The sequence below is a fragment of the Vespula vulgaris genome, chromosome 4 (assembly GCF_905475345.1).
Source record: "Vespula vulgaris chromosome 4, iyVesVulg1.1, whole genome shotgun sequence".
Lineage (NCBI taxonomy): Eukaryota > Metazoa > Arthropoda > Insecta > Hymenoptera > Vespidae > Vespula > Vespula vulgaris.
The window spans coordinates 4,391,381-4,407,426 of NC_066589.1; the positions used below are offsets into that span (position 1 = coordinate 4,391,381).

Here is a 16,046-nt window from a genome sequence, read left to right on the forward strand (position 1 = left end):
ACGCAAGATAAAACGATACTGGAGAAAGATTCTTAAAGAAAGCACGTTACAGGTAAAAGCATCGTCTAGAGACAGAAAAATATTATATATCACAAAGATAAAAGGAAAGAATAATTTTCTATCGTATTACACAGATCAAGAAGTAGTGATAAACTACCCTCGAGTCAAAGTGGCGTTAAGGGAAAAAAAAATAAATAGAAAAGGAATGAGAAAGTGATTCAATACATTCGTCGATGAGTTATAGTATATTCGTCAGTTGGTTCGTTCGGCGAACTTTTAGGCCTCCTCACGATTGCGCAAGCGTTGTCAGATGAACACAACGGAGGTGGTATGACGCGCAAGAACGTACATGCGAGCTTCAGTTTTCAGCAAGACCTAGCTGAAACGCGAAGCTAGATCCATTACTCTTATTACGAGTCATCACTTCCCTCGTTCGCCTTTGAACGTTATCCTGTTGCGTCTTCGAGACCTCGTGGCTCTTGAAAAGAGGAAATTCGAGCTATTGGAAAATTGATTCGATGTGAAATCAATGACTCAGATTTCTCTGTTGCTGATAACATGTCGATGGTCATCTCTTTAATCATCAATTAAGGCCTTCGATGATCTTCTTTCAAAGTTAAAACGACGAAAGTGATATCATCGATGGTTTGAGTAACGAAAAGAATGTGAAAGGACTGTATGAAGGAATGCTTAAACCGAGCAAAGATTTTAACAGAATTTTTTCGCGAGGATTTCGAATTCAGTGAACGTCGAAGTGATACCATATTTATTTTTCTCACTTTCATTCGTTCATTTTGAATGGCAGCATCCATCGAGTCGGACAACCATGCGGTCAGCGTTGAAAAACGAGTCTCGACGGTTCTCGAACACGTTTCCATGAATACTGGTACACCCAGCAACTTTCCAGACAAGTTTCAAGATTTTTTTGCAGCTGTCACCGAGGATAGCGACGATTTGCCAAACATGCTCGAAGACAAATTAATACCGAGGTGAGTTCTGGACATTTTTTATTTTTCATTAAAAAAAAATGTATATCAAGTGGAAAATGAATTCTTAATTACTGTATTTTTTTACTGTATTATTTTAAAAATTTCAATATTCTTTTATATCACAATAAATCTGACGAACGCAGTAATATTACTTGAGATATCAAAATATCTTTTGAGATCTTTACGTTTTATATCAAAATCTAAATGTGTGTAGGTGCATGTGTGTGTATATGCGTTGAAATATTCTTTACTATTTAAATTGCTGGATGGATCGACTTGAAATTTATATTAAAAATCAAGTTCTACACACTACTATGTTCCACAAGTACTACTGTGTTTCACGACTCAATCCGACTGCAATCTGACTTCAAAATAAAAGGAATTTCAAAAATTAAAAAATTCATAAAAAATCGCATAAAATGAAAAACATTAAAACTTTAGGAATATATAAAATAATGTCAGTCGTTAACGTGAACTACACCGGTCGTGTCTATTGGGAAAAATCGAAGTTAATTTTAATTTAATTTAGTTTAGTAGTTTCTTCCATGCGTCATTATTGAATTTATAATCATATCTATTTGTTTTACGTTACATTACAATTTTTTAATGATATAAATTTTACATTCTCATTAAAACTCATTGAAATAACTTCTTTTTTTTCCAACAAAAGATCTTAACGAACCTTTTTCGAACAACTTATGTTAAGGCTTAAGTCGAATTAAAGTAAAAAGTAGCAAAGGTCACGGAGAGAAGAATAGCGAATATCGGACTACTTTTGAGATAAGATGTTAGACGTACTAGTAATACGTCTTGTATAGAACAGACAAGAATCTTATTAATGCTCCTTCACTTTTTTCGTCGTTGGAGATCAAAGCATCATCATCTCTAAGAGTGCTTTAAACGAACCGTAATTTCTTTTTTTTCTTTTTCTTTTCTGCACTTTCTTCTTGTTACGATACTCCGAGATTTTTAAATAAAGAAAAATAACGAAGGATCTTAGGGATGCTAGATAGTTATAAGTCGTGGAATCGTTCAAATTTATATCTTTTGACATTTAAGATTGGTAATATCTTGATGCTTTATCGAATCTCGTGATTTTATAATATGAAAGTTTGCTGTTCGCGTGTGAGTTAATATCATATATATATACACATATATATTTCGTAATAATTAAATCGCGCATGACTCTTGAGGCTTATAACTGTCGTTTTCATAATGATCATGTGTATGTGTATATATATATATACAGCAAAATAAAAATATAAACCTCTGTCACATATTTCATTGTTAATAAGATACATCGGATAGATATTTACATACTTATATAATATATAGAGGTTGTCTCAATCTAAATTATTTATTTAAAAGTTGGGAGATTAATGCATTATGAGCTATTTAATATCATATTGAAACTATATTTTATATTTTTGAGGTGTGAAAATATCTTTTAACAATCTACATAGTTCATCAGTTAAAAGATTTACATATTTTTGACTATTCAAACTATCCTCGATAGAAAATAGTTCAATAATTATTTTGCTATTTAAATAACTTAAAAATAATTTAGATGTTCAATTTATCTATTGTATTTACATATTCCTATACACAGTGTATATATCTGCTTATTCTGTACACGTTAATATCCGATAACGAGATAATTAATAATATTAAAAAAAAATTTCGGAGACATATACCCGTCATAAACTATATTTTAGTCTCTTCAATTCTACGAATTTGCTATTAACACAATAAGATTTAGCCAAGGAAATAATTATCTGAGTTATTTTGTTTTTTATATCTTCGAACAAACATTCCAAGAAACGTTAAAAAGTTTTAATGAATCTCCATAAAAAATGTACTATTGAATCTGTTGAAAAAGTTATTAATTGTTTATCCTTCCGTAACTTTCGAACAAGAGAATTATGTTGTCGATACGAGAAATTAGTTGAATGAGATCGTGGACAGGTGATTAAGTAACGATTAAGCGTTTGTTATTACGTTAAATCGATATCACATGTAAACGGGGAATGAAACGGAGATCGACCTTTGATTATATCTTCAAGAGCATCCATTACAGTAGCCGTTAATCGAGTTTTCATTATAGACATAAAAATTGTTTACGACGATCCATTCATCATAACACTTTTAACGTGACAGAAAAATTAATTAAAAATATCGATCAATAGTCGACAAAAAATCACGACTTGAAATCTAAAAAGAAATTAGTTAATTTGAGATCAAAAACATTGCTTTTCGTTTGTTGTCTTTACATTCATATTTTTGAATTTAACAAATTAAAGATAATTGGATACTCGAAGGAACATGAGATATCTCTAATATGATCAGATTTTAATTAAAAATATCAATCGACTGATAATCAAGAAAAATTCTCGACATGACGTATAACAAAGATTAATTCATTCAAAAATTAGATATAATACTTTTTATTTCAAAATTTTGTTTTCATTAATGCATTCATATTGTTGAATTCTTTCATCAAAAGATGAATTGATATTTGAAAAAATATGGGCACTCGTACAGGTCGTTGTGCTATCAATAAGTACCTTTACTCGAATTCAATTTTTCAATCTTTTATCGATAAAAATAAAATAGATTCATTGAATGAGATAAATCGAAATGCAGGAAGAGGAATGCAGAAAGCACGAAAATATTCAACGATCACTCAACGCTAGGAATTGCAACGGAAGGAATTTCCTTAGGAAATCAGAAAATCGATTTCTCTCGTCATCGTCTTATATCTCTGTCTTTCCCTCTCGTCGACAAAACAGCTAAGAGCACAGAATCGGTAGATGTAAGAATAAAGAAGTTTGCACCTCGGCAATTAGCAAGCTATCCTAGCTTACCCAAGTACTATTCTAACGACTCGAGATTTCGTCGTCTAATCATGAATTCTGCGCGCTGTGCCTACTTAACCCCTTATAAAACGCATTGAAGCTCGGTAGTACGTCTCATATTTTCACGTAAATATATATATACATGTATATATATATATATATTTCATGTATATATGTGAGCTTATAAAGGTGCCCGTACGTATGTGTTTATGTGGGGTGTGGGTGCAAAAGGAAGTGCGCGCATGCGTGTACGAAATGATGCCATTTCGAGTGAAAGAACTCTCATCTCAAAACCGTCCTCGAAAAATCGAGCAAGAAATCGTCCTACGACTTGTGCTATTTTCATTTATAATACCGTTGTACTATATAGAATCTTTCATTGTCATACTTTTCTTTTGTACCACCATAATGTATGTATATGTAAATATGTACGTGCATAAAACTGGTGGATACATGAATTGTACGAGAGAGAAAATCTGTCGAGAGAGTTCGTTGCTCAAAAAAGAAAAAAAAAAAGAAAAAGAAAAAAGAGAGAAAAGAAACATCAGAATGACAAAAATGTCTAATTCGGTCAAACTCAAGCGTGCTTTCTCTTTACACAAAACGTATCCTAAACGGCGTTAGAAAAAAAATAATTCTGTACTATAAGTTTTTTATTATTATTGCTTAGTGTCCCGCATGAAAGAAAATCTAAGATATATATGTAGGTATATCTATATTTTGATATATTTAAAATATTACATATAAAATGTGTACGTATTTGTTCCATATGAAACTGTTTTATCTATATATACATATATGTCGAATCTTGAAATATTGTTAGATTTATGATAACGTTCAATATGCCAAAGGGCACATCGAGGAGAAAAATTGCAAAAATAAAATTTGTATAGAGAGCTAAACGATCCCTCGAAAGAAAAAGACACGCCTCGTAGAATCTATTTTATCAGTATGGTCGCACACGGGAATCGGTCCCTTCTAACGAGAATAGGAGAACGTCGTTGATTTCCAAAGAGGGGAATGCGAAGCACCGTTTTATCTCCGACATTTCAGGAAGCAGGAGGGTTCCGGTACCGATACAAAGGGCAGAAAGTGGAGCAAAAGGGCTTTCCAAAGGCGAAGTAGCGAAATCGAGGTACGACTTCACCGTAGCTCCTTGTCCGGCACTCAAGGACACGGAACGTTGGATGGACCAAAATCGCCAACGCCCACTCGACGAAGGAGCTCTAGTATAGCTGTGGCCAGACCTACACCTGACCTACACAGGTACTTTCGCAAAATACAAAGAGAGAGAGAGAGAGAGAGAGAGAGAGAGGAAGAAGCTTTTGAACGAAATCATGATAGAAACTTCACGCTTTTTCAATAACACGTATTTCAATACGCGTTCGTTATTTATAAATAAAATTGAACGTAGTCTAACAAACGTTATAATATACATACAATCAATTACGAAATATAACTTATTACCTTTCTCTATCGAATATCAAAATATATTGAATAAAAAACATACAGGTAAATAGACTACTCGTACTATTCTTCTTTTTTGTTTAATATATTTTGGTACGGTGTACATTTGATACGATAATGTATCACATTGGGGTGGAAAACGAAAAGAGAATCGATCCTGACCTGAGAAGGAGGGAAGTTCAGATTTTTACAGGCGGAAGCAGGTCCTTGGGGACACCTCTCGCCATCACCAAGGAGTCCAAACTTGACTCCCCCAGCTGTAAGTCCTGGAGCAGCCTCCACATCGTCCCATCTTAGTCCAGGAACAAGTCCTGGTGGTCCGAGTCCTACTAGTCCTGCTGGCTCAGTTGGACAGGGAACAGGATCTCGTGCACCTGTACCGAGGCAATATCGTGGGAGAACCAGTAGTATGCCAGCAGTACCACGACATAGGGTGAGTGTTCTATCGCTTAAATCTATATATAAAGAAATAAGTTCGAGATCGTCCAACTTGAACAATTTGTCATTGTTAATAATACTTACAAAAACACAATATAATTCATTTCTTAAATTCTTTGTTTGTAAAATCGAAAAAATCAATAAAATGTTTATTAAATATTTTATATCTAAAAATAGGTATCACTCTGAATTTTGTCGATAATGTTATTTACGAATATCATCTATCAACAAAAAACCTTTTAAGGTCCATTTATATACAACCGTGTCGTAGCCGTTCCATGTCCAAGCCGTGTATCGGATACGAATTGGTTACTATAGTTTTATATATATATATACATCATCCGTGCTGCATCTCTCATTATTTGTGACTCGCACATCCTCCGGTTATATTTGATAGCCATCAATATTTTCCTTGTTTACCGATTTCACAACGGAGAAGTGCCACGGCTCGTACTTGCATATATATCTGTCTGAATGTGTTTTATCTGTGCATAATGCTATAATATCTGACTTCAAATTAATCAGTACATTCACGAACGATCCCCGATCATATATAAATGTTCGGAAGTGGAATTGCCACGACGCGATTATATATAAATATTTACGCATTTACTGTCAGACAATGTTTGTAAATGGAATAGCTACAGCACGTATATAAGTAGACCTTTAAGCTCCTATGTTTAAATTAAGACTCTGTAATACATATTGTGAATGAAACGTCTGTCTCAGAAGCTCGAAGAAATTTCTTATAATACTCGTAAGTAACATTATCGACAAACTATAAAGTCTTGCTTTTTTCTTGACAAGATACTTAATATTTGTATAAATAACTGATTCTTTTTAAATGTAATAGAGATGAATGATGTTATTTATTACGAATAATCTCCTAATCTTTTAGGTTTCTTTTTACTTTTAATCTTATCGTCTTAAAAAAGAAAAGGATATAAATATAAACTTGGTAATCCTGCATTTCAAGTTGTACGAAAATATGAAATTACAATGACACCGTTAATTTCCTGATTTATTATTATCTCGCGTATGTCGAAAGAACCCTCATTCATCGATCGTATCCGCGATAAGTATATACGAAAGCAAATCGCTCTTCATTTTATCGTTCTGCATTAATCCATGCAAAAACATTTATAGTAGTATCCATCCATATCGAATAAGTTTTTATGTTAACAATGATATTTCATAATAAACAGCGTTGCTTGAAAATGTATTGAATTCGGTCTTATTAATTTACAATATAAGAGTTGTTAGATAATAAATATAATTTCATCCTTTCATTCATTCTTTCATTCATTGACAAAGATATTCGTCTTCGTTCTTAAGAAGAACAGAATATCTACAAAAGGTATTATAAATAATATCATTATTATTGTATTATTACAAGCAATACGTTCGTATTACGCGCCAGAAAAATGACACGAAAATCCGAAAGTTCGATGGACTCGTGTAAAAAAAAAATTGATGACGACTGAGACTGTGACCATGATAGTAAAATCATATCTCAAAATATTCAATAACGTTATCATCTTCTCAAGCTTCGACGTCGAGCGCCAAGCCGACTTTGTGATTGCCTCTGTTAATATTCATGCAATCGAAACAAAACGATAACGAGATCATCGTATTCTCGTTCAACTTTTGCTGCAAGCTCGTACCCAATTGCATGGCACTGTTTATCTTTAACCGTAGAATCGATTCTTCATCTACCGCGTATTTTGCTGCTATACCAACCATCCACTCATTCCAGTTCCCGCTATTCGACGATATTCCATTCACCGCGATGTCCCAGTCGGAATTAACTTTGGAAGAAAAAAGAAAAATAAGATGCAAGAAGCAATAAATGATATTATGTGTGATATTAATAAAATTAATTTCGTACATCAATGATTTCTATGTTACATTATGTTATCTAACAAGCATATACATTTATACAGATAAATAAATATAAAGCCAAATGAGCCCTTTGCTCGACAAGTATTCCATTTTGTATGATCAAGAAAGAAGAACGAGTTCATTAAGTAAATAAGATTTTTCATAGTGATCCAAGAGCTACCTTGCTTAATCGTAACGTGAAAATCATTGCTCTTTTTAAAGGTCACGAAATGTGCGCGCACGTACTACTCGCGATTGTTTAATGTTCTTTCTATAGCTTTAAACGTTCCTGTTATATTCTGAAACATGAATTTTCTTTCTCTACCTATCCAACAGCTCGATAAATTCTAAACGTCATTTAATTATCGAAAAACATAACGGGTAATTTTATTCGCGGATAATATTTTTAAATTTTGTAAGTTCAAGAATCTTTTTTACCTCACAAAGTTCTATCGTTTAATATTGTTTTGAATGTATGAAATCTAACTTCACCGAAATGATTAAAAAAATTAAACAAATCATTTCTTTTTTTTCTTTTTTTTTTTTAGAAAATACAGGATAGCGAACCTTCTTCGTAAATGAAAGATATGAAAGTATAGAATACTTAAAAAATGATTAACCTTTATACAAGATAGAACAACCAAACTCGCGTGGTATCGAATTGCATCTCAAATGGAAGAAAGTGTCCTGATAGCCGAAGGCTAATCCGATGTCGTTCTTTGTAAGCTCTTTCGTAGCTGTCTTGTAACCACATTGGTAACCTAAGAAGATCTCCTTGAACTTCATAACAATTGCACCGTAAAGATTCAAGTTCGAGTCGAAGTTATCGTTAGCTGCGGAAAAAAATTTCTTAAAAAATAACTTACATTATGAATAAATAATCTTAAAATAAATGAATATTTTCCTTTGAAGTATTGGTTTAAATATTTTCGAAAGAACGCTTCTCTCTTTCTCTTTCTCTCTCTCTCTCTTTTTCTCTTGGATTAATCATTAAATAAATACTAATGTCACTCGCACAAGTTTATTAATGATAAACATCGGAGATATTAGAAGATTTAATCCACGTATATGTCCTTGCTAATTTGTTAGTCTTATTCGATCTCCGAAGTAGATCGGAACTGAGAACGGTAGTTTTCCTTCGAGGAGATAAACGAGTCTGAGCTTCATGGTTTCTTGTTTGAAACGAAAAAAATTCTGTGGGTAGCCACTGTAGAAAATGACTGCTGTCGAGTAACTTAATGCCGTTGGCTTGAACTTTGTTATTTTAATGATAAAACGACATAGACACATATGCCTTTTTTATCTGAACGTTTCAAATATTTATACTCCTTTATGATTTGCTTCGAACGAACATCTGGATATTTATTTATTCATTTATTCTTTTTATCGTGAAATTAAATGAATTAATTTACGGATTTTTCTTTATCGCAGAATCACGGACGATATAATTCAAAGACACGCAATTTCTGTTCATAATATAAAATAAAAATGTGTATTTCAAAGACGAACTTATATATTGACTAATATATTTACATATTATAACTAATATTTTCAGTGCTTCGAAACCCGGAAAATTCGTATCATTGTTCATTTGTAAACCGCACATATTTATCTCAAAACAAATATATAAAGTAAAGTAATTATGTTATGCAACTTTTTTTTTCTCTTTTTACGGTAATCTTTGAAAAAGGATGAGAATATGATTACAGAACGTGACTTTATATTTTAATTATCTCGCAAATTTTAATTGAATAATTGAAATGTTGGCTCATACTATTAAAATCTGACAACTTCCTTGTGAAAAGAAGTTGATGAATGAAATATAACTTAATTACATTTTATTAAAAAAAAAAAGAAAGAAAAACATAATCAATCTATTTTTACGTTTTATGATGCAATGGATTCATTTATTAATGAATTATATCTTATGCATTTCGTATCGGTAACACTTTACGTGTTTGTATAATCTTATTGTACATTCTTTTGTACGTTGACATAAATTTAATGATAATAAAAGAGTAAAAAGAAATTAATACCAACCTAACGAAACAATTCCATTGACCCTATCGTTGATGTATTTTGTATCGAGTCTCATGCCTTTAAATGTAGTTTGCGGATTATAGAAGAATTCGGATAACATGCTGATATTTTCAATAATTTTCCCAGACAGTTCGCAGCCTATAGAAGCTGTTCCGTCGGTCGTCCATCTTTGTATGAAGTTTCCGTAGTCGTCAGTTTTATATTTAGTTTCTAAGAGACCATCCAACTATGCGTATGAAAAGAAGGTCAACACAAACATAGTTTTCTACATAGTTTCTATTATTTTTATACCGAATTCATTCTCGAAATTATTCTTATATTTTATGTAACAACCTATATATTTCAAAGTTATATATCAATGATTGAAACCATGATAAACAGTTGTAAAAGAATAAAAGTATTATATGATATATATAATATAATATATATAATATATATAGTACGATATAAAAATATATAAATACTATATGATCAAATAACTATATACGTGATATAAAAATGAATGTTTTATTCTAGCCTCGAGAAAATATTTAACCAATATTCATTTCATGAAATTCGTAGAAATAGCATCAAGGGTAGCTTATTAAAAAATAATATACTCAGAGAAACAGAGGCGAGAGAAAAGAACTTTTAGGAACAATAAATAAAGAAAAGATGATAGAAAATTGTTCTTATATTGATCATACCTTCATAACATCAACGTTTAGGGTCAAATCGCTGGACATTTCGAATATACCAGTTTTTTTCGATTTGACGTTCAATTTAAAGATACCTTTGCCATAGTAATAGCCTGTTTTAAAGACATCTCGTGCATTTTTACCGAGTTCCGAGAAAGTAGGTACTTCCATGTCAATAATGATCAAAGGATCACGAAAAAGAAAAAATCTTGGGAAGAGAAAAAACGAAAAGAAAAGGAGGAAAGAAGGATTATTCTTGAAAAAACCTAGAGCAAAACTTATCGCTCGAATGTTAATCGTCGAAAACGATTACGTCGTTTTTCTCGTCGTTGTGATCGTGATGTTGAATTGATTAGAACGAGATCGAACAAAGAACAGAAGGACCCTTGCGTTCATAAAAAGTAACATCGCCAGCTCTGTTTGCCAACCCTTCTAAAGAACTCTTGAAAATCCCTTTCGATTTTCTCGTAGATGAAATTGATCGACAATTTTACGTTATCTTAGGGCCGATGACAGATCACCAAAGACCGATGACATTCGCCCCGCGAATTTTCTTGTAGAAAGAAACGAGTCGCGATCGAGGAGACATCGATTCAATTATCGATCTTTCCTTTTCTTTTAATTTTCAACAGAATCGAACGACGATCGATTTCTATACTAGAAAGTTTTTAATTTGTATTTATATCTTAAAAAGAATTTGTAATCCTTAAGTATATCGTTTTACAAAAATTATTCAAGACAATGATTTTAACTTTTACACGTTTATTTATTATTTAGACTTGGTCATGTTGTGTGCATCTCTTTGGAGTCATAATGTTTTCCACATTTTCCAGTTAAAAATCATTGACATGATGTATGTAGAAAAGAAATTTATCTGGTGATTTAATCATTTCCTATGAATATATATATACATATCCTAATCAAAAAACTTCGATTATTTTGTCTATGTAAAATAAAATAAATAAAATGGGTATTAATCAAATACTAAAAAGATAATGATAATTTTATCATTCAATAGTACCCATTTTTGCAAACAATAATATTGTAATGAGGTTTAATCATTTGCAATAATTAATTTTTATTGTACTCTCTTCTTCTTCCTTACCCTTACCCTCTCTTTTTCTCTCTCTCCCTCTCTCTCTCTCTCTCTCTCCCCCTCTCTTTCTCTCTTTCTTTCTCTCGAAGAGTTATCAAGATTATACATATTAACAGTGAAATATTAATCGGTTTAATGTAACGTCTAATCCGCTTTTATTGAATTTTTACATTCTTTTTAAGTTCATGTAAAAATGGCATTGGAATATTTAAGAAAAATCGGCTGATTCATCGTCGAAAGAGTGGGAGAGTGAGAAATTTAATTCGATTAGCGCATAGTATTAGTCACATTGAGGATTCACTATGACCTTAATCTATGCTTGAAAGTTTGCCACCAATATTCTTTTAATTCTCGAGACAGCGTGTCACACAATTCAAATTATTCTCTAAATCGCAAACAGAACACTCGTGGAATTTTGTTGAACACTCAAATCTATTTCCATCTGTTCTCACTTTTGCAGCCAATGTTGGCAGAAACGAAACGAGTTGGTGCTTGTGGAGGTGGTGAAGACGGCGAAACCGAAGATGGTATCGAATATTACAGATTACGATCGTTCTCCATTACAGCGAATGGCGTTTTTAATCTCGGCGATTCATTGAAGAGTCGTCGTAGCAAGAGCATCAATAGTGTCACCTCTTGTAGCACCAGTTGCAGCAGTACAAGAGAGGCTCGGTTGCTTAGGTAAGAGAAAAACGAAAGGTAAAAAAGATAATACATTTTACTTCAAACATATTTTTCTATATTTCAATGTGCTTAGATTTTGGAAAAACAAAAGGAAAAATGAAACGTTTTTATTTGACTTTTTATTTATTGGATGAAAGGTAAAAGGGATATTCAAGGGTTTCAATTCTTTTTAATAAAATAATAAATAATAAGCATAAAACCGTAAAACGTTGGATGAAATAAAGTAACTTTCCGTGAATAAAATTTTATATTTTCTTTCTTCCTCTCTATTCTCTCTTTTTCTTGCTACGCGAAAACCTTCACATATTTCTTTCTGCCTCAGCTCGGCTTCTCAACTGTCTGGAATAGAAACGGAGGAGGAGACGAGTAACGAGCGAGTGGCCACTTACAAGGTTGGCATGTTAGGTGCATCCGGGGTTGGTAAAACCGCTCTAACGGCGCAATTCACGACGAGCGATTACATTTGCGCTTATGATGCCTCTTTAGGTGAATAATTCCACACAAATGTTTCATTATTATAAATAGTTCTTACTTTTCACCATTTTCGAAATTAAACAATCTTAAATTATTTAAAATAAAGTTATGCAACATACGAGTATAAAAATAAAATAGAAAATATGTATGCCGCAGAATATAATGAACAATTATTTGAATAATTTAAACAAATTCTCTTTCAGACGAGGAATACGGTCAGAAAAGTGTTTCCGTTATGCTCGATGGCCAAGAAACTGAATTAGAAATCATTGATCATCCAGCTTCGGAAATGTCGGTAAGCAAACGTCAGTAAACGTTAGTAATTAAAAATAAAATCTAATATGAAAATTCGTTGGATTCTTCTCATGATTGCAATTCAATATTTCATTGATTCGAGGTCGAGTCTTTTTGTTCAACCTACAATCCAGATGTCTACGTGGTCGTCTACTCTGTGGTAGATCGAAGAAGTTTGAAGGTGGCAGAGGAAACTTTACTTTATCTGTGGAAGAGCGACTATATGATGAGTCACGGTGTCATCCTAGTCGGGAACAAGGTCGATCTTGAAAGGAAACGGGAGGTCCCCTCTGTGGGTAAGTAAATCCACAGGAACTTTAAACTTTCCAATTACATTTATGCTAGGCAACTTCGTCATAGAGAGAAAGAGATAACGTCACCTCATATCGTCCGACGAGGATCTTGCTTTTATTGTCGGTGCTAAATCGAAAATCGAAATTACATGCAAAATTTTGAAATTTACATACTCAGGACAAAATACAATATTGGCATATCTTCATTAACTTCGAAACTATTATCGTCCAAATAACTAACCCTTCAAAATGTATTCGCGCGTACATAGTTTCATTTTATATAATTATTTTATTTTATATAATGTATATTATTATATAATATATTTATTTATTTATTTAATATGTTATTACGGTAATTTATTAATAAATATATTTTAATAGAATTTACCCTATGCTCAATCTCTCCTTGTAATTTTCTTCTGCTTGCTTTTCCTTTTTTTGCTGGAATAATTGAATATCGATTCGCCAAGATCAATGCTACACTTATCGATGAAACAATCAAATCGTTTAAACTCTCTCAATATATGCGTCATTGGCGATCGATTCGTCTTTTTTACTTGATCGCCGTATAAGTTTTCTATTAATAAAACCAAATATTAAAAATTACAGAATCCATAATTTTTTCGCATATGGTCAATTGTAGTGTCGTGTAAACATGTACATGTAAAACATATGCGCCTTTATAAAAGACGGTAAAATAAAAAATTCGTGTGAACGAGCTCTTATTATCATTATTTCGAGTAGAAATTGCAAGTTTTAAGATATTTTCTTAAGAAAAGACATAACAATTTTTCATAGTAGTATGTAATCGTAACACAAACATAGCCGCAACTGTTACTCAAGACGAAACCCTTAAAGTTATAAACTCATATTTATTGCACACTTCTTTGGCAATTTTATAGAAGTGACTGCGCGGTATTAAGCCTACGAAACTTGATTAAAACTTATAATAGGTATTCTCATCTTAAAAAGAAACAGTAATCTCTCATGAAATATTATTGTATACTCAGTTAAAAACAAAAATATGGACTCACCTTTAAATTTTCAGAATTGTATTACGTTCTCTCTGGAAACGTGAAATTTAATGAGAACAGTTTCGAAATTAATGAATGTGTTGATCTTACATTTTCATGTTTTAATTTATAAATAATCTACTCTATTATTAAATTTTAAACATAAATACGTATATGACATTTATGTTTACATATATATTGAATATAATTTATTATGACAAACGTGAAATGAGAATTTCACTCTATTAAAGTTGCTTGATGATGTTGACAGTCGGCCGACGCTTGGCGAACAGCTGTGGCTGCAAATTCATTGAAACATCATCGGGATTGGCTCACCATGTCGATGAACTCTTAGTCGGTATCTTGGCGCAAATCAAATTAAATCCTCAACGTGATCGAAATCAGACTACGAGACGAAAAAAAAGTAAACACCGCAGGAGAATCTTGAAACATTTGCTCGGTTTCAAGCGGAAAACCAAGAGTTGCGAGAATCTCTTCGTCCTTTAAGGATCTCTTTACTTTATTCTTAAATGCCCAAAGACAGTAAGTCGATGTATAAATTGCATGAGAAGATAATATATATTCAATAAGTAGTCTTCATTTTCGTCGATCTTGATGAATATCATACAAATTATTAACGTTACCGACTAATGTTTCTATACATTCAAAGTACTAAATATGATTATTTATAATTATTTGCCAGTTATTATGATTGGTATAATTATAATAATATTCTCATGGATCGATTAAAATAAGATACTTTATGAAAAAGGTGAACTGTACAGTTATTGGCCACTGCATTCTGCATACACATTCGATATGACCAATTAGTTTGGCCGATCTCCAAGTGGTGACTAATAAAAGTACTGCTTCCTTTATACCTCATCGGAAAGAGGAATTATATATTTACATAATTATTTATTATATATATATGCGTATATATATACATATATATATTCATGCGAATTGATGAATTGCTACGTAACAACATTATATGTAATTTCTCAAACGCATTCTACATTTATTTTTAATACGATTACCAATAAGAATACAACAATGTCGATTGATGCAGCAACGAAGAAAGATGATAGTTCGTTACGCAATAATTCATCGATCTTATTCCTGATAGTAAGTTTCTTTCGGTGTGTCGATATTTCGACATTGACGATATTAAAACATAATAAACCAAAGAAACAGAAATGATCGTAAATCTTATCGTATATGTGTGCGCGGCATGTTAGCGAAAAAAATCGAAAAAGAAAAAATTACTTTCAATATTAAAAAATCTTCCAGAGAAGTACGTGATATCTAAAGAAGCGGTCCAAAAATAATAAAGAACAAATAAAAACACGTAAAATATGTATAACGATAGATCGTATAAAGATGTGAATTGTGCCAAAGGCATACCAAAAATAAAGAAAAACAAAAAAAAAGAAAAGAAACATCTCTAATCCGTTTCTTTCTACTGTCGAGCCTGTTTTTTTTTTTTATTTTTTTGAACAAATAAAACTTCGTTAAAAAAGTTAACGCATCAAAATCATATATTCACGATAACAATGGATTTTAATTTTAATTGAAAAAAAAATGAAAGAAATAAAAACGAAGAAAGATATAAAAATCATCATTATTTTGAAGTGTCTACTGAACGTACACATTTATATATGTGTGACACACGCGCACGCGTAAAAGAATGGCTCGATAACTCGCTTTTCTCACTTTCCATCCACGCGAAACCGTGATCTCGCTATAAGATTCTATTTTCAAATCGTCCGAGCACTGAGAACTTATCTCTGAAAGTTCTTCGTTATTCATAAATAATGCATATGAAGTTCGTATGACCGATCG

General features: G+C 32.0%; 2 protein-coding genes across 2 annotated transcripts; one reads left to right on the plus strand and one right to left on the minus strand.

Annotated features, from left to right (window-relative positions):
• Positions 1-352: 352 nt before the first annotated feature.
• Positions 353-15,698, plus strand: LOC127062908 (uncharacterized). The gene is made up of 8 exons (XM_050991873.1): positions 353-989; positions 4,898-5,110; positions 5,495-5,744; positions 11,904-12,124; positions 12,450-12,613; positions 12,805-12,896; positions 12,999-13,191; positions 14,473-15,698. The coding sequence occupies exons 1-8, from the start codon at positions 799-801 to the stop codon at positions 14,706-14,708; spliced, it is 1,560 nt and encodes a 519-aa protein (XP_050847830.1). The 5' UTR covers positions 353-798; the 3' UTR covers positions 14,709-15,698.
• LOC127062909 (voltage-dependent anion-selective channel protein 1-like) lies at positions 5,769-10,817 on the minus strand. The gene is made up of 4 exons (XM_050991874.1): positions 10,357-10,817; positions 9,671-9,896; positions 8,251-8,463; positions 5,769-7,557 (listed from the first exon to the last, which is right to left on the minus strand). The coding sequence occupies exons 1-4, from the start codon at positions 10,516-10,518 to the stop codon at positions 7,292-7,294; spliced, it is 867 nt and encodes a 288-aa protein (XP_050847831.1). The 5' UTR covers positions 10,519-10,817; the 3' UTR covers positions 5,769-7,291.
• Positions 15,699-16,046: the final 348 nt, after the last annotated feature.